Genomic DNA, 22187 nt, shown 5'->3' on the forward strand with positions numbered 1-22187 from the left:
AAAGTAGGAGATTTAATCTTTAAGTTATTCACAACATGAACATCCAATGTAGCATCCAATGTACAAACTATTCATAACAATATCAACATAATTAAGAATTATCTCAATTTACTTAAAATACTACTCTTTTTTAACATACCTTGTACACCTTATGGTCATGTAGTACCTTGTATGACACTAGTCCATAAATATCGGGTATTTTAGCTCGGGCCGTATTTTATCCCAAAATGCCAAACTTTGACGAAAATTCATTTTCTTTGACTTGCCCCTTCCACCTTCACGAATTTACTCATCACTTGTGAAGTAGCATAATCCTTATAATTTCCAAATAATCTTTTACTTTGAGTGATGTCAATTACCTTAGGACAAATTCAACGTACAATACTACAGGGTGCAACATCGTCGTAACTTAATATTGTGAAGCGTAACATACATGTATATCATCATTCTACGATCTTTTTTCCCCTTCCTAATCCAAAAGCTTCCAACTTGACTGGAGTTAGAATGATACTTTTAATACTTCGACTATGACGTAACAAGTTAAACCTAAAGCCTACGGACTTGTCTAATATGAACATACATGGACGTGTGCCGTTAAATTTCCTTAAACCATCAAAATTTCATTGAGTATCTAACTTGTCGATCTCAATCTCAATCTCATTTCCCTAACCAGTCACCAAATTTCACAAATCTAAATCCAACACTATACTTTCATAACTCCCCATCATTTTCATGTGAAAATAGAGATCCACAAAACTTAGCAAAACCATCACTAAAACAAATAAGGGAGTCAATGACAAGACAAGTACACTTCCTCCTTTAGTCATTAAGCATAAAGTACCTTGTTTCTAGGAAACTTTTGCTAATAACCAAAATATCCTTTTTTACCCCCAAAATTTAGCGCGGGCTAAACAACCGCGTCAACTAAATAAGGACAAAAAAAGAAAAAAGAAAAAAGAAAAAAAAAATCAAGCCCACCATTACACTCTTTTGTTTCTCTTTCTTTCTTTCTTTCTCTCTCTTTACTTCAATCTTTCGGTGTTTCTCTCTCTTCGATCCCTTCCCGATCAGTGAATGCTGGGTACGTTCTCGAATTTTCCATAGCTCTGTACTTTTTAATTCATGCAATTTGTGCGAATTTGTGCAGTTTATACGGTTTAGGGTTTGGGTTGATAAACCCTAGATTTTCAGTTTTACTGAAATTAGGGTTTGACGATCAGTTGAAGTGTTGTGAATTGTCAATTGTTGTGTCATTCTGCATTTCAAATTAGGTTTTGTTCAATCAGCTCCATGAGTTCCAGCTGAATTTTGCTTCAATTGGGTGTGTTCAATTGCTCTTAATTTAGTCAAAATTTTCATTTTTTTTTGCCTTTAGACTTGGTTTACGGAATTTAGTCAACTGTGTGTTGCGGCCATGTGATATGAGTTTATGTTCTCTATTTTTTTTTTGTCTTAATTTTGGTTGAACTTTTTTCTGATCAGTATGGAAAATTAGAACAATTAATAACAATTCATAGATGGGATGCTTTATATTTTGCCCAAATAAAATTCTGTTGGAAATTGAAAAAGTTTAAACTGTTAGATGTTCTAGAATTTCGTTCCCTAAAATCTACTCTTGGTTACATTAATAACGTATTTGTATATATGATGTATACAAATACTCTCGCTGTATTTGTAGTTAGGTTTTTTTGAGGTAATGATCCATGGCTTCTGAAGGTGTGTTAAGTGGAAAGGATAATTAAATAGTTTCTCAAGGGCATTGCTTAGGTCCTCGTCCTGAATTTTGGTGAGCTTGCATTTCAGAGAATGATTTTTCATTGGCTTTGTAGTATTAAGATTTTCTTGCAAAGCTGGCGTTTGATTGCCTCTTATCTTGTGTCTTTAAAGGTTGTAGCTTTTAAAAAAGCCAATTTTTCTGGACCCAATTGTAGTCGTGAACATCATTGGAGATATGATGTTCTAGTTCTGAGTTTGTAAATGGCTGGAAATGGGAGATTTAACTTGACTTCAGCTGGCAGTGACTCGGGTTTTATTGGAAACTACACCAATGGACCTAAGGGGAGCTATACTGGTCCCACTATGGACAGGTTTGGGAGCTTCAGAGAGAGTTCAGACACCCGTATATTTGGTTCAGGGAAGGGTGCATCCCGGGGGACCGGTGCAGCCATGGGTGATTTGCCATCCCTGTCACAGTGCTTGATGCTGGAGCCGATTGTAATGGGCGACCAAAAATATACTCGTTCAGGTGAGTTAAGGAGAATGTTGGGCGTTACTGTTGGGAGTACTTCAGAAGACAATTCTTTTGGTGCTGCTCATTTGAAGTCTACACTTCCTGTGTCTGTGGAAGAATTAAAGAGGTTCAGAGATAGTGTTGCAGAGACATGCAACAAAGCCAGGTATTTTTTTCATGTTAATCAATAAACTAGTTTTTATTTGGATTAATCAGTTCTCTTGCATCCTTCTTCATGGTTTTGTATCTTTACTTGCACTGATCAGCACTCTCCTTCTCTTTGTGTGTGTGTGTGTGCATTAAATTAAGACATCTTAGTGGTGTTCTTTCTTGGGTATTGGATAAACTTTGATTGAAAGTTACCCCACTTTAAAGTTTAGTTGTGTCTGCTGAGTATTCTGTTTTTTTGTCTTGGCTAGTGGTAGAGCTAAAAAGTTTGACGAATGCTTGCATAAGCTGTCAAAATTTTCTGAAGGCATGATTTCTAAGAAGCAACAGAGGAATGATCAGTTAACAAATGAGAGATTAGGTGGTTCAAGCATGAAGATGGGAACACAGATACATCGAGGCCCTTCAGACCCTGTAACACAGAAGATAGAGGAGCGGCCTAAAAATAGTACTCTGAACAAGCGTGTACGCACATCAGTGGCAGAAACTCGGGTATGTAATTGATATCATGCTATTTATTTTGGTTGTCCTTCGAGCAGCTACTTTATGGGACAACTATATGCTCTATCCAAGGAAAGGAGGTGTTTACCGTGTATGATAAAGCCGTATAATGTTCTGAAAATTATTATTTTTACACATTCTATGTTCTGCATAGCCCACAGGGTATACATTTTTTTGATAAGTAATAACCCATAGGATGATGAAAAACTATTGCTAGAGAATTTTACAAAATAAATTTGAGAAAGACTGTTTAGACTTTTTAAAAGATATATAGGAGAATGATGTATCTTTGAGTTGGCGATCTACTTTTTGGTAGACCTCTTGCGTAGGTTTTTTTCCCCACAACATAATAAATGCTTTCATTAAAAGAACATTACTTTCATAACAAAAGGATATATGGGGGAAATATCGTTCTTCCATGCTGCTCATGGGATAATGAGAAGCTATTGACACAGGGTTTAGAAAGTAGATGTGTACATTACATCTGCTTCAAGTTTAGAAAATGATTGAGAATGATGACAGGGCAGTAAGAGGAAGAGAGATTGACCCCTAAACATTGAATGTTGGCTCTATTTTTGTGTTAGTAAGTAATTTGAAGGAAGGAAAGCTCCTTTTATGTTGTGATCGGCAATTAATGAATTAAATGTAAGTAGGAGCAAGTCGCCTTTTTCTCCATTTAAAAAAAGGTCGCTTTTTTCTGTTTTGCAAGTTCCATTTACAAGCATTGAGAGGCTGGTGTTCCTCAAATTTTTTGAATTACCTCTAATTGAACTGCCAAGATCTTTTTGAACAGGAAAAGAGTAAGTTCTGTAATTTGGATAGATTATCTAGATCCTGTAAAGATGGGAGCACTGTGTCAGGATGATCTTCCTCTGGTTATTCTTCAAATATAGAGAGAAGTATAGCAGGACAAGATTAAGTGCCATCTTTAGAACCATCATTTCTACTGTGTGGTGCATGATACCACTTGTTCTCTTTCCGCTCTTCACCATTAAAAGGAGCTCAGAATACACAAGTATTAGTTTTCATTCGGCATATTCTTTTTTTTGGGTGTTGCAATGGAAGAACTTTTTTCTTTTTTGCTCATCATCTAGCGGTGCATGGTTAATGAAACTTTTGTTTTCTGTCGAATGAATACCCTTGCATATTGCTTTTATTTTTTATCTTACTTGCTGAGAATTGTAAGCTTCATATGCGTCTCCTTGATCAAATCGCCTAATGACCTTTTCGTTTTCCATATAATTCAGGCGGAGTACCGGAATAGTGCTCTATCCAGGCTGCCTATGATAGTAAAGGACCGGGACATGTTAAAAGATAGTAATGTTGATTCTGATATGGCTGAAGAAAAGATTCGGAGATTGCCAGCTGGAGGTGAAGGTTGGGACAAGAAGATGAAAAGGAAACGTTCAGTTGGTGCTGTCATTTCTAGGCCCTCGGACAACGATGGAGAGCCTAAACGAATGCTGCATCATAGACTTACCAGCGATCCTGTTCTGTCACCTTCTGATTCCCATGGTTTCAGGTAATTACTATCCTGTTCAGAATTTCTGGGAATTATCCCCCATATCATCACTTTCATGTTGATTTCATTCAGTTTTATATAAGAATGTTTAGTTGCACTATTTGCCATCTAAGATGAAGGATAAGAGTGGTTTAAATGCTCTGAACTTGTTGAGTTAACACATTGATGTAAATTTGGGCGAACTGATGCTATGTTTTGCACTCAGTTGTACAAGACTAGAAATGTTTGCAGATGACGGCTTTAGTACAGCATATTGCAAATTTGACATTTTGACTTTGAGGAAGTATTAGGACATTTCTATTCTGTGTTATCCAGGTCTAGATAGGTTTATGAAGGTAAAGGATTTACTTTGCATTGTGTTGTAAAGATATAGCGGGCAAGTATTTTACTTCGTCAAAATGCTGTACTCTTCTTGGGCAGCAGCTTAAACATTAAGCATCTTGTTTTAGTTGGAATGTGTAGAATCACTTAGGAAAATAACCAGTGGGGAGCTAGTGGCCTAATATATATATTAAGTTGAGTTTGTTCTTTGGTTCATTGCTTTCTAGACCCCTCATCCCATCAAGTACCAGTTCTTCGCTGGTAGGCCTACTTATTCTACCAACCTCTAGTGTTTAATCGACGCAATTCTAGCTAGAAGTCACTCAAATAAGAATCACTCATTTCCTGGGTCATCAATCTCTTCATTCATTGCGGTTGCTGCTTCTTTGTGGGAATAGTGCTTTTCATGCCCCTTACAAAAATATAGTTGTTTTTCATGCCCAAATGAGAAGATTGCAAGAGGAATCACATTTGGCTTTATTTTTGTAGGTTGAAGTAAGGAACTAAATTGAAAGTGGGATACATAATTTGATGCTTTGTCATGCATGTTTGGCTACTATGGTCTTTGAACATTCTACTTTTAAGAAGTATTGGGGAGAGGTGATCAGGCAGGATATGGCAAGGCTTCAGATTTCCGAGGACATGACACTTGATAGGAAAATGTGGAGGTCAAGTATTAGGGTTGTAGGTTAGGAGGTAGTTGAGTCTTGCCTTACTTCGTACCTCTATGAGACTAGTCTGGTAGGATTTTTGTCTAAGATAGCTATTGGCAATATTGTGTCTTACTATTACGCTTTTCAATGCATGACCTATTTACTACCTATCGCTTTTGCTTTGCATCTTTCTTCTGAATTTAATGTTGTTCCTATTTTTCCTATGATTTATGTGGTGATACTAATATTGTCTCCCTTTTGTCTTTCTGTTTTCTTGAGCCGAGGGTCTTTCGGAAACAGTCTCTCTACTCCTTTGGGGTAGGGGTAAGGTCTGCGTACACACAACCCTCCCCAGATTCCACTAGTGGGATTTTACTGGGTTGTTGTTGTTGTTTTCATTTTTGTACTGACTTTGTTACCTAGCACATACTCAAGATGAATAACTATCTATGTTGTACTCACTAACACTTCTGCACAGGCCGGGAATATCAAGCGGTGCTGGTAGCAGTAATAAGTCAGATGGCTCATCACCTGCTGGTCCTAATGCTCGTTCAATGCTTAAAAATGAACAGGACAAGGCTGCTCATTCTAAGGATCCAACTGCTGGTCTGAATAAAGAACGGGTGTTGGCAAAAGGCAGCATTAAGTATGTCTTGGCGCATGATTAATTAGTTTTTATCTCCTAGTGGTTGTTCTCAAACTGATTTCTTACTATGTGGTTTTCTTTCTCTAGGTTAAATAGTCGTGAGGAGAACCATGCTGTCTGTCCCAGTCCAATAACAAAAGGGAAGGCCTCAAGGGCACCACGAAGTGGCTCCCTTGCTGCTGCTAGTTCACCGTCTAACATTCCCCGTTTACCTGGAACATCGGAAAGCTGGGAACAGCCCCCAAATGTCAACAAAAATCTGGCTGTAGGCGGGGCTACAAATCGCAAGCGTCCGTTGCCTACAGGATCCTCGTCTCCGCCCATAACCCAATGGATTGGTCAGAGGCCTCAAAAAATATCTCGTACAAGGAGGGCTAATCTTATCTCACCAGTTTCAAACCAGGACGAGGTGGAGGTGCCATCCGAGGCATGTTCACCTTCTGATTTTGGAGCTAGGTTAACTCCTGGTGTAACAAGTGGTTCTATTCTTTCAAAGGCTGCCAACAATGTTACGCAAAACCTTAAAGTTAAAGCTGAAAGTATTTTATCCCCTGCCAGACTCTCTGAAAGTGAAGAATCTGGTGCTGGTGAAGACAGATTAAAAGAAAAGGGTGGGAGTACTTGTGAAGGTGAAGAAAAAATTGTAAATACTGTTCAGAGTAATGGGATCTCTACCTCGCATATGAAGAAGAACAAATTTCTTGTCAAAGAAGAAATAGGTGATGGCGTGCGAAGGCAAGGCCGAAGTGGAAGAGGCTCGGCATTTTCTAGGAGCAGCATTTCTCCTAAAAGGGAGAAGTTTGAAAATCAAGTCACAGCGAAACCACTTCGTAACTCACGGCCAGCTTCAGAAAAGCACGGAAGGTGCTCGTCTTTTAATGAAGAAGTTTGATGTATGAGTTTGGGCTTTTACTGCTTCTCTTTCTCCATCAACTTATATATTTATTTGATTGTGGCAGTAAGTCAGGCCGTCCTTTGAAAAAGCACTTGGAACGCAAAGGGTTCTCTCGTCTTGGGAATTCATTGAGCAGTGGTTCTCCGGATTTCACTGGTAAATTACCCATTTTTTTTTGAATTGGTAACTATTGTATATATTATAAAAATCAGTACACAGGTTGCACTGAAAACCAAATTTACATAGAGAGAATTTGAAGATATTCTAATTTAAAACCTAGCAGGATCCTAGTATGTCTATGATTGTCAATGTATCTTCTGTGTACATCTGTTTGCACCAAAAACAAAATAGAAGAATACAATTGAGTTTGATCTTCTGCAGTGGATTGCTTCTGTCTTCAAAACATCTAGTGTTCCTTTCCCTCCAGACTGTCCACCAAATACAAGCCGGAACAGTCCTCCATCTATCTCTGCTAGTTGCTTCAGCTCCAGCTTCTTCCCAACTATAAATGACATCTTTAATCCTGTATGACATTGACCATGAAATACCCCTAAGACTAATAAAGATTTTCCATAGTTGGTTTGTAATCTTGCAATGCAGAAACAAATGGTTGACAGTTTCTGCATTTTCCCCACACAGAAAACATCTTGAACACAGAGATATTCCCCTTTTTATGAGATTATCCTGGGTTAAAACCGCCTCCTTTGCTAGTAGCCAGGTAAATTACCCATTTGCTTACTCAAGTTAAGTCTTCCAGTGTAAATTTTTCCTTCGTTAATAGGGGGTATGTTTCTTAAATTCTTAGGGAACTCGGTTGCCCTTCTCCAGGATTTTGCTTTTCAGTTTCAAGCAGTCTCTATTTGTCTTTTAATGAACTCTGTCTTTATGCATGATTTGGCCTTTTAGTTTCTAGCAGTCTCTGTGTGTCCACCTCCTGACGGGGGTGAAGTAGGTGGAGAAGTAGCTGATTCATTTTTGTATTTCCTTCTGTTCTCAGAAATATAAAGTCAATTTTCAGTACATTATCAGTTGTTTAAAACGAAGCTGGTATTGACTGTGGACAAATAAATGAAGGGGATGGTGAAGGAATAAGAAATGGCTAAACTTGTATCTTTGATACTACTGAACTAGTGTGATTTTCTAGTGATAGATGCATTCCACTGTTTGGTATGTAGGTTATATTTTTGGTGCTGTCCCTGGTGCGGCTGGCAATTAGTAAACAATCTACGTGATTCTGGTTTTTCCCCTGCCTCAAACAAATAATCCTGCTATCACATTTTCCATATTTCAGGGGAATCAGACGATGACCGTGAGGAGCTTCTAGTTGCTGCAAAATTGGCATATAATGCTAGTTGTATGTGTCTGACATCAAAGTTTTTCCCTCTCTCTGTTGTATCCTTCTTTTCTGTTGAAAAAAATAAACATACTGGGGCACTTAATTTATTTTGGTTGCTGTTTTAGTTCATGCTTGTTCAAGTGCATTCTGGAAGAAAGTGGATAGACTTTTTGCTTCTGTCAGTTCCGAAGAGAAATCCTACCTTCTAGAACAGGTGACAACTAATGATGATTTTCATTGTACCACACAGCTATCGTCTTTTGTCTGATATTAGATGGTCTTACTAAGTCTTTCATTGATGTTTTATCAGCTGAAATCCGCGGAGGAATCTCATACCAATCTCTATCAAACAATAAACCATACCAATGGTGTTCTGGTACTTACTGATCCATAATTATCTTTTTCTTGCGCCATAACTTTTTTTTTAGCAGTAATTTGGTTGGTGGATAGTTTATGCCATAACTGGGATAAGAATTACTCCCTCTGTTTCAATTTAAATGACAACGCTTTCCTTATTAATCTGTTCCGAAAAGAATGACACATTTCTATATTTGGAAACAATTTAATTTTAAACATTTAATTTTACCCACTTTATCCTTAATGAGAAGCTTTTATAGCCACAAAAATGTCATGGCCCTACAAAGCTTTTGCCCTTTAAGCTTTTAGGACCACATGTTTCAAAAGTCTTCTTTTTTCCCTTAAACTTTGTGCCAAGTCAAACTACATCATCTAAATTGAAACGGAGGGAGCATCTGTGTTTAATTTCTTTTGGGGGATTGGAATTGGATTCTGGTGGGCCAGCTAGGGCCCTGGGGTGCCTATATCCCTTTACTAAATTCTTTCCCTTCAGCTTCCTCAGATTTTCCTCATTCGGGTTTCAATTTCATTAATATGTTAGCATTAGTCCCTGTGCCACCACCTGAATCTTTTCAAGGTTGGTTATCTTTTATTTTTGTTTTTATTAGGGTTTCTTCGAGATGTTTCATTTGTTGCTTGAAGCACACTGCTGTATCAAAGTTTCGTAATGTATTTAAGAGTATTATCAGTAATTCCTGGTGATTGTCACTTGATTCAAATCCAAATTCTTATCTTTCCTTTAATCCTATGCACAGACAGAAAGTTTATCCCCCTCTTAGTCCTCCACAATTTACGTGTTTTTAAATCTCTCCTAGTGGATTATACACTTCTTATTTATCCCTTTTAACAAGAGAGGTACAATCGACAGTGCAGATGCTCTCTAGCAATCTTGTTTTTAGAGAATAGGCTCCTTTATATCTTTACTATTAAGAGTTGTATTGATCTTTATCACTTGACATGCTTCAGTCACTGTCTAGCTGGAGCTTTCCCAAGTGTTACCTCCTAACAAAACTGTTGTTATTCTTTGTATGCTTACTGCTAACGGATTATCTATATAATTAAAATGTTCGATAGGTCTAGCCAATTCTCATATTCTACTGCTTCCTGTTGGAAATTAAGATATCATTTTAACAATATATCATATGTTATTGGCATATATGCTCTAGCTAAATACATCTCGTGATGCTTGCTTTTCCAGGATGATCATGATGAAACTGTTGAGAAGAATAGATGCATCAAGAATCATAATGGCTCGAAAGTATCATCTGATACACAACTGGTCGATCAATTTCATGATTCTATCCTAAGTGCAAAATTTGATTCAGATAGAATTTTTGATAAAGTTACTCCACTTTACCAAAGAGTACTGTCAGCTCTAATTCTAGAGGAGGATATTGAAGAATGTGAAGAAAATGGGTTTGACATATTTACGTCGCCGCAAAATGGTCCAGAAACTTTATTACATGGTGCTTGTATCAATAATTCTCAGACTAGAAAAATGAATAGGACAGAAGCTGAGTACGGGACAGATTTTGATTCTCAGCTAAAGAAAAATGGGACTGGAAATGAGTTTGTTTCCTGCAATGGATATAGTGCATATCGTAGAAACCCTGATGTCCGAGGACCTCCATACAGTGATGAGATGTCACGAGGAGATAATGGATATTTGCATTCAAATGTTGGACTGTTTGTAGGCCTTTCCGAATGTGATCCAGATGTACCACAAAGGTTGCAGATTAGTAGTTTTGGTGTTTCCTCATTTGAACGTCAATATGCAGAGATGGCTCTTGATGATAAACTCTTGCTCGAGCTGCAGAGCGTTGGCCTCTATATTGAACCTGTGGTATGCTTTCTCCCAGTGGTCATTGTAAAAGAAGGATATTTCTCATCTTTCATTTGGCCTCTAATTTTGAGAGTCCTCCCCTGTCATTTTCCTTCTTTCTCTTAAATGCTTATTAATTTGCATTTTTCACTTTGAGTGGCGTCAGAGCAGTACTTTTCACAAATTGCGACAAATTATATGCTTTTTTCTAACTTTTGTATCTATGTTATATGATTTAATTTTTCCTATTCCTTTTTCTTTTGCATCCTTGTTACAGCCTGACTTAGATGATAAAGAAGATGAAGTGATCAACCAAGAAATTATGCAGCTGGAGAGGGGACTCTGTCAAGAGGTTATCTTGCGTCACTACATAGCATCCTAATAATTTGCTCATTTTCCCTCTCTTTCCTTGTTTTGATTGTTGCTAAATATGCCAGCAAATATAATTTCAAGAACATTGAGAATAGATGCTTCAAATAAAGACCGTCTCTTTCACGTCTATTTGGACATCTTTCTGTACATGTCCTATACCACTTTAGTAGTTCATTTTGTTCTATTTGCTGTAGATCGGTAAAAAGAAAGCATATATGGAGAAAGTATCTAAAGCACTTCAAGAAGGCAAGGACGTGCACGGATGGTAAGATGTTACATGCCATCAAGTTTGCTTCACGTTTCTGCAATGTGAATTCATGTGTGCCTTACAAATCCAATTGAATTTCCAGGGACCCGGAGCAGATTGCAATGCATAAACTTGTTGAGCTGGCTTACAGAAAGCTCTTGGTAAGGATTGCATTCTTTTATCTGTATGTTCATCATGCTTTCTTGTACTGTGCTTCTTGTTGTAGCGCCTGCTATTCTCACCAAACTTTTATTTTGTGTTCTTGTCATCCCTTTTTATAATCTTCTCCTGCTACTGTAGCTGCTCTCTTCTAAAGTCCTGTATTTGCTTAGAAGGTTGCTGTGGCATCAAGTCTTTTACTCTGAAACACGCTGCTTTTCATTGTGAGATGTTGTGAAGGATACTTGTAATAACTATATATGATCTTTTGATACTTTAAGGAGTATAAGTTGTCGAGCGGAGCAGTCTGAGAATTTGGAGAAAACTAAAATCCGCGAAGCTTGCTGCAAGTAACCTGACTTTGTAATACGTGATCTGAAACACAAATGCAGTATTTCTCCAGAAAGTAGAATACAAAGATATATATACATCAGCAGATATTATAGTTTTTTAGAGGCAATTCCAGTTATTGTGCTTTTTCTTCTTAATATCTATGTTTGAAAGAGGAATAAAGAAGACTCGGCTGATATTTTAGGAATTCCAATACTGTTTTTCTGATTGATTAAGGTTTGATGTCTATTGACTAGATTTTAAAGTTCAATTATAAGATTCCGATCAAAGAAAAATCGATCCTAGTCTAGGTTTTTTCTGGTCAGTTAGATTTTGTTGAAAAATTACCTCAGCATGTATGGTCATGCTCAGGCTTAAAAAACATTAAGATAACATTCAAATTGCGCTAACAGCTGTATCTGATATTGTTTTAGTACTAAGGGTTCTTCAATTGTTGTAACAATTAAAACCTAATGATGCTGTTGAACATGGTGAATTTTAGTGAGTCATCCATAATTTCAGCAGATTAGAACAACTGCAATTCTGTACTTTAAATATTGTGGAAGCTTCATTAGAACGACATCCAAATATTAAGAAGTTAGAGCAGGTAGTTTCTCTCACTCTCGCTGGAGTTCTATTTATCTTCAAAAGCAAGTAGAAACATTGTGAGTAATGTGAATTACATCAAAGGGGCCCTTGCAAGAAAGCATTTGTGGGCTATTCTTACCTAGTTTGAATCCTAACTCTACTATAGATTCTTCATCTGAATCTGAAAGTAAGTAATATCGAAATATCCATCAAGTTTTTCTATCCATACAAGTTTCCTAAGATATTTTTTTGATCAGATACATCTTTATATTGTCATTTTGGCTAAGCATCTACTTGATGCCTCTTGAATGAAACCTTTTACTTTATAAAAGAAGATATTTTTTTGATCAGCAAATAAGAGATTTTATAAATAGAACAAAACCGGACACCAAGATTATGAATTCACAAGAGTGGGCAGTCTCCTTCGCCAAAAAAAGAAAAAGGAAAGAAAAGAAGAAAAGGGGATAGCCTCTAGATCAAAGATCCTATTCCTGAAGCAAGCTAAAATCTATCATTTTGTGTATCTCATATACATCCTGGAGTTTACACCAAAAAACTAGCACATACAAGCACCTATATTTATCTCCTGTGCAGTCATTGCTTCGTCCTCAAAACACCTAGTGTTCTTTTCTTTCCATAGAAACCCAACTAACACATGCTGGAACAGTTGTCCACTATTGAAGAATTTAGAAGATTTACTATCGGGTAAGGCTTATTGTAATTAAAATGATGAAACTTTACTAATTGTCTTTGCTAATTTTTTACACAAAACTGTATCTCCTGCAAAGTATGTTGGCATCTTACATATACATTATGGTAGTTAAATAAGGGTAGTTCATTAGCTAGCATACCGACATTGCAACTCATAAATCCTAGATACTTGGCTGAAGTGAATTTAATTTTGTAGAGTTTCACCCGCCATCTGTTAATGGCTACCTGATTTTGGGCAATTTGAATTTATTTGTCTTTATGCTGTGCACCATATTAGTTACTAGAGCTTTCATAATTGATTTACTACAACATATGGACGTGACTCAACTTTGTGATTCAGTTTAATAACTGCTAATACTTTGGATTAATTTGACAGGCGACTCGAGGAAGTCTAGCTTCCAAAAATGGGGTTCCTAAGGTGTCAAAGCAGGTTGCATTGGCTTTTGCAAAGAGAACACTTTCCAGGTGTCGGAAGTTTGAGGACACTAGAGCTAGTTGCTTTAGTGAGCCTGTGCTCCATGACATTATTTTTGCCGCTCCGCCTCGTATTAATGAGGCAGATCTTTTGGCTCGTGAAGCAGTTGGTAATAGTAAGCTTTTAACTATGAGTTAAATTATCATGTATATGGGACTGACACTGTGATGACAATGCTTTAGCAACTTTGAGCTAGTTACAATATTTTCTGATTCCTTGAGCTCTGGGTCAACCAAATATTTCAGTTCTTATTTAACAAGAGCTTTTTATTTTTCCTTTTTTTGTGAAATTGTATTTTGATCTTCACATGCTTTAGTAGCTGAAGTTTGTTTCTTGCACGTTCTGTTCTTGTCAGCTGGGTGGTATTTACTGACGTCGTTTCTAACAAGAGTTCTAACAATAGCTGACATCTCTCTTGTTTCACAGGCTCATGCCCTGTTAGTGCTGATGGTGTTTTGGTTGATCCATATGAAAGGTTTAATCATCAATCTGATCAAGTTTTTGCTAAAAATGGGCCAATATTAAATAGAGGGAAGAAAAAAGAAGTACTGCTTGATGATGTTGGTGCTGCTTTCAGAGCCACTTCTACTCTTGGTGGAACTCTTCTCGGTGGTGCAAAAGGAAAGAGAAGTGAAAGAGATAGGGACTCTTTATCCAGAAATACAAATGCAAAAGCTGGACGGTCACTTGGGAACTCCAAGGGTGAGCGCAAGACAAAATCAAAGCCCAAGCAGAAGACAGCTCAGCTTTCTACATCCGTAAATGGATCTTTTAACAAATTCATGGAAATCACGACACATCCAGTTTACCCTTCTGCTAATGGTTCTGGAGAATTGGTCAATACAAGTGGTAACAGAAAAAGAGAGGGTGATGTTAATTCATCGAGGGAGAAGAAAGAATCTGCTGACAGCATGAATGTGCCACTGAATGACATTGATGCAATAGAAGAGCTAGGTGTAGAATCTGAGCTTGGGGCGCCTCAGGATTTCAATACTTGGTTCAACTTTGATGTTGATGGTTTGCAAGATCATGATTGTGTGGGGCTTGAAATACCAATGGATGACCTTTCCGAGCTAAATATGTTTTGACTGTGACTGCTCATTGTACATTCTTAAGGACTATTTAACTGTTTAGTTGAGAATACTCTTTTGCTTGTTCAAGAAGTGATGGCTTAAGAGATCTCTAGCCAATTGGCACTTGTAATTATGGCCATTTTTTGTATACTTATTTGAAGGGAATGCTAGAAAATCCTCACTTGTTTAAATTCGGACAATGTTTCCTTGTAAGCAAATTAGCAAAGATCGCAAGGGCAATTTTGTTTAGTCATCTTTTGTAATGATCCAGTTCCTTTTTCCCAATATAATGCATTTTTGACTCTTTCTCCCTGGTTACTAGTTATGTTTTCCTAATGCTTGTATATAAGCATAAGAATCTGGTACCCGGCAGTTCAGTCTTTTGGTCTTGCTAATCCTTCATTAACTGTCTGCATCTTATGAATGATGGACTACTGTAATTTTATGTATAACATTTAACTTCTTGATTTTCATGTTTTAGTTGCAGACGCATACTGGTAAGTACCTTGAGCATACTCGCCTGTCAAAACAGTTGCTTCTTCCTTAACGGGTGCTAGGAGGATTGTCACCAGCCAAGCACTGATCGGTCAGCCTGAGAATGTTTGCATAGGAGGCCGACAGGTAACCCATCCTTTACCTTAACGAACTTGGATAAAATGAGTCACAGCGTTAATTTATACATTTCTCCATTGTCAACTCTCCCTCACATTATAAATGTATTTATACTTGTAAACATACTCCATCTCCCTCACATTATAAGTGTATATATACTTCTAAACATATTCCACTATCCAGATTTTGACCATTTCTATATGGTTTTTGGATGTGCATAATTGTTTAAGATTGTGCTAAAACTATTATAACTGCTGAATATCCTGTTTTTATTGCGTATCTTCCTTCTTTGTTAACTAATTGCCAAGCTTTGCTGATAGATTGTATTTTCATCATGCGTTATGTGTTGCTTACCAAAGTGAATTGCTGTACTTTTATTTAAGGCTTTCAAGACTGATGACCTAGTGCCAAAGCTTTGGTGAGAACACCTTCCCTTGTGTTGCTATCTGGTGCATTACTTCCGTTGATCTAGGAGGTAAGGTGCTACCATTTTGGTGTTTACTCATGTATATATATTTGTAACTTGTTGGATAGTTCTTTCCTCTGATTGTGTCATTGTATTCCAATCATAATTTGTTGTAGTGGAAGGTGAAGACATCTTAAATTTATATAGATTTTGGTACTTATTGACCATATTAGTGGAGGGAATGGTACCTTATCAAAAAGGAAAAAAAATTAGTCGAGGGGATGATGTGGATAAGTCTTTTTAAGTTAGTTTTGTCACTTTTTGTTTAGCAGAGTGATCTTGTTCTCTCAACTGTTTGGCCTTGTAAATTCAATTTTACTCTATATGATAGTTCTTTCCTTGGTTCTTTATGTACTGGTTGGTTTCTTTGATAGACCCTCTCCCCTTTTTCCCAACTTGGTTACCATTTCATGAATAGAAAAGACCATCTTCATGTATCGTACCTGGGGGTGGCAAAATGGTTCAAAGAAAACAGTTAACCACCCATATTATACACTAAAAAATGGGTTGGATAATGAACTTTTTAAAAACGGGTCAAATATGGATAAGAACCATATTATCCATTTAGAAAATGGATAACCAATGAGTAACCAATGGATAACCAATGAGTCTAACTTTTACATTTGTGAAGCCTCAAATTGGGGGTTCCTCAAGTTAGGGAGACTAAGAATTCTCCCAAAAGTGATCACATACAAGAAGTCATGGATAATATAGGTAACCCATATTATCCGCCGGTTAACCTGTTTTTTATCCGTATTAAATATGGGCCGGGTCGGATATTTGATCCGTTTTTATTACCCGATTGTGACCCGAACCATATCCGACCCGACCCGCCAGTTTGCCACTCCTAATCGTACCCAAAAAAAGAAGAACGATGGAAGAAAGAGAGAGATTGTCTTCATATACTTAGGTTCTTTCATCTGCCTCCTCCTCGTCATCTAAAAATCTTTTTCCTGCTAATGCCTCTTATTAATAAGGCTAAAGATTTCTGTCTATGAATAATGCTGCTGCTTACTGCTAGTTGGATGGTGCAAGATTGACTTACATGATTTGACGCAATGTATTGAAATTCTTATTTCATTTTACTGTGTATGATTGCCCTGTGGAAAAAAGTACTTTGTTTTGCTGGAAGTATACTTGCAACTGATGTGTGACTTTTCACGTCACATTGGATTTTCTAGTTGATAAATTATCAGATTATCTGGACCTGTGACAAGGTACTTGTGCAGTTCCTCTGACATGCAGTTTAAGAAAACAGGACTGATTGCATCAACGATACGAAGAAGGATTAGTGTTGAAATTTTTCAGGACCTACCTCTTGGACAGTCATTATGTGTTGGTTTATTTATTTATTTATTGTAAGTAACTTCTTTAACGTAACACATTTGGGTGCTGCCTGTTACACGTGCATTGAATCCAGTAGCTCCAGGAAACTGTCAGAATCATATGTGTCTTTCATTCTATACCTCAAGTTTAATGACTTATATAAAAACTACTGTTTTCCATCCCTCAAAGCATGTATTGTTTCTTGCCCTTGCCAACTTAGCACTGCCGTTAATTTCTGTCTATTTGTACATACTATATTCAAGAAACAGGAAAGATTTTGATTTTCCATCTTTCGACCCCTTCAGCCCAAATGACGGTCTCAGCTCTCGACCATTTAGGTTTTCATCTCTTGACACTTTCTTCCTGCATTACGCCTGTAATAATGCTGAAGTTGATATGCACCAATGAAAGATGATATATCATCTTGCTCTTTTCTATTTTGTTTTACTCTCTCTATTTTTGTCCTGCAAATGCCTTTTTTTAATTTGTAGTGTTCATGTTTTATGTTTGTATTTTATTCATTTTATTGCTGCTTCTCTTTTCGCTCGGTCACTAATTTCCATTAAAATTTATGAGCAAGGTTAACTGTGAGGACACTAGTATTACAGGATCTATCATGTATGGAAGCCTTTCTAACTTATATTCTTTTTGGGAAGTTGGAGTGTTTGTTTCTCTGCATTAACTACTCTGTTTCTGAATTTCAGATGATCCAATGTGTTGCAGTCCATTAGGAATAGGATACTCCTTAATAAAAGTTTAGAAGGAAATTAGTTTTGGACTTGGGAGTTAAGGTCTGTTTTTGGCAGCAAGTTCAGGTGGACGTATGGTTCTTGCTGTTGCCTGTTGGTGAGGATGAAGGCTCGAGTGTCTTAAATAACAAATTAGAAAGAGCAATTTGATCACTTTCAGCAAGCCCAACTTTTAAGCCCGTTTCGCCAGATAGAGTAAAAAAAAAAAAGAAAGGGCAGCCCTGTGCACTAAGCTCCTGCTATTTGCGGTGTCCGGGAAAGGGTCGGACCATAAAGGTTTATTGTATGCAACCTCACTCTGCATTTTTGCAAGAGGCTGATTCTACGGCTCGAACATGTGGCCTCCTGGTTTCATGATAACAGTTTTACCAGTTACATCAATGCTTCTCTTTTTTTGCCAGATAGAGTGACATTGCTAAATTGCAAGACCGGTTGTTGTCAATCTGCTTGCTTTCACCAAAGCGATCTGTATTCTATGGAAACTTCATATTGACGTCTAGTCTCACCCACTTTGTGCACGAGCTGTGGTTAGGGGTCGGACCATAAACTTCATATTATCGGTTATCGGATTATAAATGTAGTAATCCGCTAGCAATCCAATAAGACAACGGACGGATTGGTATCGGATTAACGATTATCGGGTGGTTATCGGGTGGTTTATTGGTTAAGCCAAATAGAAATTTTTTGAACAACCATTCAGTCAATACTAAACGGTTTCAAATCAATACCATCTAAGATCTACAAATTATTTCCAGTTCTGGCCATTATCATAGATCTCTTTCTCTAGTTCTATCTTGAGATGTTGTGTTGATGTCTTCTTTGGTTCTATCTTGGAATTGTGTTTGCACTGTCTCAATTTTCATGCATATTTTCTGGAAAGTATTGATTAAACAATTGTATTATATAGCTGGTAAAATTCTGTTATGAAAAAAAATAAATTCTATCACTACTGCACAGAATTACAGATGCACTTCTAACTTCTTATTAGTTTCCACTTATTTTTCATTTGGTTATTACAAAGGTAAAAATTACACGGGGCACCCTATTTGGTCTCCCCCATTTAACTTATACCCATTTTTAAAAAAAGTTTTAACTTGTACCTAGTTTTTAAATAACTTTAGTCCCTTTCTACTCCTCCTCTTTCGTTTTCTTCTTCTTCTATTAACAACTGAAAGACACTATGATTAATTTCGCTTTTAGTGCAACCTGAACAAAGAAATCAAACAGCAAAGAATAAAAGAATATAACTTTCTACCTCGACTAGGCAAGCAGACAAACAATCCGTATTTTTTTAATCTCTCGCAATACTGTTTTACATTTATGATGAACTATACGGAAATTGACCCATTACTTCTTGTTTTGAATAGACTAATTCTGTCAGATTCGTGGGAAGATATTGAACTGGTATTAAACTTATTTTAGTCGCATGTAATTATTGTCTCCTTTTTCATCTTGAGCTGGCTGCTACTTCACTTGGAAATACTGGGATTTAAGTTTTTGCTTATGATCTTATGGATTCAACTTTAGCTTATATAGTGCTGAAGTTTTTACAATTGAACTAATAACTTTAGCATCTCTGCTGAAAGTTTTTGAAAAAGCTTATCCAGGACAAAAAAAAATTCAACTTATTAGTGCTGGAGTTTTTACAAATGAACTAAATAAATTCAACATCTTCTGCTGAAGTTTTTGAAAAAGCTTTATGACAAAACTAACGAATTCAGGACAAAAAAACTTCAGTTATTTTAGTGCTGAAGTTTTTAAAAATGAACTAAATAACTTCAGCACCTTATCCAGGACAAAAAAACTTCAGCACTGGCTTTGCTACTTCAGGCTCGTCTACTAGAATGCTGAAGTTTTGCGTGATTGCCTTTGCTACTTCAGCCCCGTATACTGAAGTTAAATGGATACATTTGCAATTTTTTCTGCAAAGCGGGCACAAGTTAAAACGTGACCCAAAAAGCGGGTATAGTCCAAATGCCATCTAAGGCAACATAGTCTGAATCTGCTGGAACGTAACTTCTAAGGCATCTAAGTGGAAACTAATAACTTAGATGACATTTACATTGCAGAAGGCATCAACCACAACAAGATCAATCAATCAAGAACCTTACAGCGCAGTGGCAAAGCCAGAATTTTTTGAAGGGTGTTCAGATTTGAAAGAAGTTAAAAAAAATCCAACAAAGGATATTTCATATATATTATATATATCTAAAATTTAATATTTTACTTATATATGTAGTGTAATTTTTCATAATATCTCGACAGAGGATGGTCAATTGACCATCCTTAGCAAAAATTGATTTCGCCCCTGTTACAGCGTAGTCTCACCGTAAATGACAAGTTTTTACTAGTATGACGAGTTAGCACCATGTGCTAAACCTGATAAAGGGAGAAAAAAAATCAAAAAAAGGTCAAAAAGTGACTAGCTAGGTGGAAGGAATTTGGAGGGGGAAGTGGTGGAATTGTATCCACCTAAACCATTATAGAGTTGTTAGTACTGGTGATGATATAGTCCACTACCAGAAATTCTGAACAATTACTTTGGTCCCCTTAGCTATTTGATAAAAGGAGCACAAGGACGCTACCATCATATGATCAAGTTTTTATGGGTAGAGTTATTCAATATTTATATCTGAATAAATATACAGTGAAACAATTAAGGTCTGTACAAGCTAGCCAGACAGCACTAGTACACAAAGAAAAAAAAAGAGAAAGAGAATGCTGTCATCATGTGGGGTTGTCAATGTTATCATTTTCTTTGCCTTTTGGGGTGGTTAGATGTGAAAATATGGCTACATTATTTTCACTTGTCTTTTGATTTAAGAATAATATAGTTCCTATACCTTTTTCCTTTCCCTGGGGACCTTATTTTAAATAAAGATTATCAGAGTGAATCATCACTTTTTGCCATTTATCTTGCAAGAAGACAACAGCAGAAGCATGGCAAATCACTGTCTGCTGCAGCCATTGGTGTTGTGACTAACTAATCCTTCTTAGCTTAGTTCTCAAGCAAAGCCTTGCTTGTGTAGCACCACATCATTATTTCCTCAATAATTACTCCTATAAAAAGAAAACATTTCCATATATATATATATTTCATAACAGTAGGCCAGTTTTTGAATAGAATCATTCAATCGGTTTCATTCTTTTTTCTTACTATTATATACTTCTATATGTCTACATTACTCAGGGTTGAAATTTCCACCTTTTTCATTCTTTAGTGTTGATCCTACACCATGATTCCTCCTCAAATGATAGTTTTTCTAGTTATTTTTCTTCAGAGCTATCTTGTCCTAGCATATGATCCTGATCCAGTTCATGACTACTGCATACCAAGGGCAGAATTCTCTTCAATCTTCCTTTCTTGCAAGAATTCATCGTTGGTCACAGTCGAAGATTTTATCTATTCAGGTATTAAAGATCCAGGGAACTTTAAACATACTGGATTTTCATCCATTCCAGTTAGCTCCACTGTCTTTCCTGGACTGAACACATTAGGCATGTCATTTGTGCGCGCTGATTTTGACGTTGATGGTGTCAACGTGCCACATTTTCATCCGAGGGCCACTGAAACTGCATTCGTGCTCGAGGGGAAGATTTATTCGGGGTTTGTTGATTCAGGAAACCGAGTTTTTGCTAAGGTTATTGAGAAAGGAGAAGTGATGGTGTTTCCAAAAGGTTTAGTTCACTTCCAAATGAATGTTGGTGATACCCCAGCTGCTATTTTGGGAAGTTTTAACAGCCAAAATCCTGGATTGGTGAAAATCCCAACTGCTATTTTTGGAACAGGAATTAAAGAGGAGCTTTTGATAAAAGCATTTGGATTGAATGATAAGGAGATTGCTAAATTAAGGAAGAAGTTTGTTCCTCAATAGCTGGGATAGATTATAGGAAAGTTATAGTTTCTGTTATTTGTCTCTTTTTTTCTTTATTCAATAATGCAACTAAATTACAATAGTTCCAAAAAATCTGCTGCACACTTCTAACTTTTAAGGGTTGCAACATGAGAATACTGAGAATTAGTAAAACTTTTAGGTTTCTTTAACTTCTGTTGGCGAAGAAGCTAATATTTATGTTTTGTATCTAGGCTAACAATGTCTCTTCTAATTAGTTAGTTTAGTAAAACTGTTTTAAAAGACTGCAGAAAAGAGCGAGAATTTTAGGCATTTCATTCTTATTCCAACCGAGGGTATATCGGACAACCTCTCTGCCTTTCCAGGGTAGGGGTAAGGTTGCATACATCTTACACTCCCCAAACCCCACTTGTGGGAAATCACTAGGTTTGTTGTTGTCATCATACTTTTAGAACGCACTTAGTATTTAACATACAACTAAATCCTATGTTGTTCGGACTCTCCGAAAATGTCAATGGTGCGTCGGATCCTCCAAAGGTGGTGCACTTTTGAAGGATCTGACAACTGTGCAACATAGGCTAAATCAGGGCTTAAAGGGCTTTCAAATGCTCAGTAATAGGTTGAATTCTCTAGCAATACATGAAGTATTGTAATAGGTTGTATTTTGTTGTCTTCTAGTCAGAGATATAGTTCTTCTTTTGATCATAACATTGTCTACATCAGAATGCGGAAAAAGTAAGAGAAGGACCATTGCTATAAGGCAAAAGCTAAAGT

The 22187-nt window shown here is 36.8% G+C and overlaps 2 protein-coding genes and 1 long non-coding RNA gene across 6 annotated transcripts; all 3 read left to right on the plus strand.

The window, feature by feature from the left end:
- The first annotated feature begins 967 nt into the window (after positions 1-967).
- LOC104249024 (uncharacterized) lies at positions 968-14669 on the plus strand. Of its 4 annotated transcripts, none has more exons than XM_009805390.2 (18): positions 979-1081; positions 1679-1786; positions 1888-2396; positions 2650-2890; positions 4147-4421; positions 5874-6041; positions 6129-6905; positions 7001-7092; positions 8112-8135; positions 8228-8290; positions 8398-8486; positions 8583-8648; positions 9828-10472; positions 10729-10803; positions 11018-11088; positions 11174-11231; positions 13235-13448; positions 13760-14669. In XM_009805390.2, the coding sequence occupies exons 3-18, from the start codon at positions 1978-1980 to the stop codon at positions 14419-14421; spliced, it is 3939 nt and encodes a 1312-aa protein (XP_009803692.1). In that variant the 5' UTR covers positions 979-1081; positions 1679-1786; positions 1888-1977; the 3' UTR covers positions 14422-14669. The 4 variants fall into 4 exon arrangements, with proteins under 4 accessions (XP_009803693.1, XP_009803692.1, XP_009803694.1 ...); XM_009805392.2 differs by having other exon boundaries at positions 13235-13442; XM_009805391.2 differs by lacking the exon at positions 1679-1786 and having other exon boundaries at positions 968-1081.
- Positions 14670-14922: 253 nt separating this feature from the next.
- Positions 14923-18313, plus strand: LOC104249023 (uncharacterized). The gene is made up of 2 exons (XR_011407455.1): positions 14923-15027; positions 15402-18313. It is a non-coding gene; the product is annotated as an uncharacterized lncRNA (long non-coding RNA).
- Positions 18314-20354: 2041 nt separating this feature from the next.
- LOC104249022 (germin-like protein subfamily 3 member 2) lies at positions 20355-21737 on the plus strand. The gene has a single exon (XM_009805389.2). The coding sequence runs from the start codon at positions 20796-20798 to the stop codon at positions 21432-21434; it is 639 nt and encodes a 212-aa protein (XP_009803691.1). The 5' UTR covers positions 20355-20795; the 3' UTR covers positions 21435-21737.
- Positions 21738-22187: the final 450 nt, after the last annotated feature.

This window comes from Nicotiana sylvestris, chromosome 5 (assembly GCF_000393655.2).
Source record: "Nicotiana sylvestris chromosome 5, ASM39365v2, whole genome shotgun sequence".
Taxonomy (NCBI): domain Eukaryota; kingdom Viridiplantae; phylum Streptophyta; class Magnoliopsida; order Solanales; family Solanaceae; genus Nicotiana; species Nicotiana sylvestris.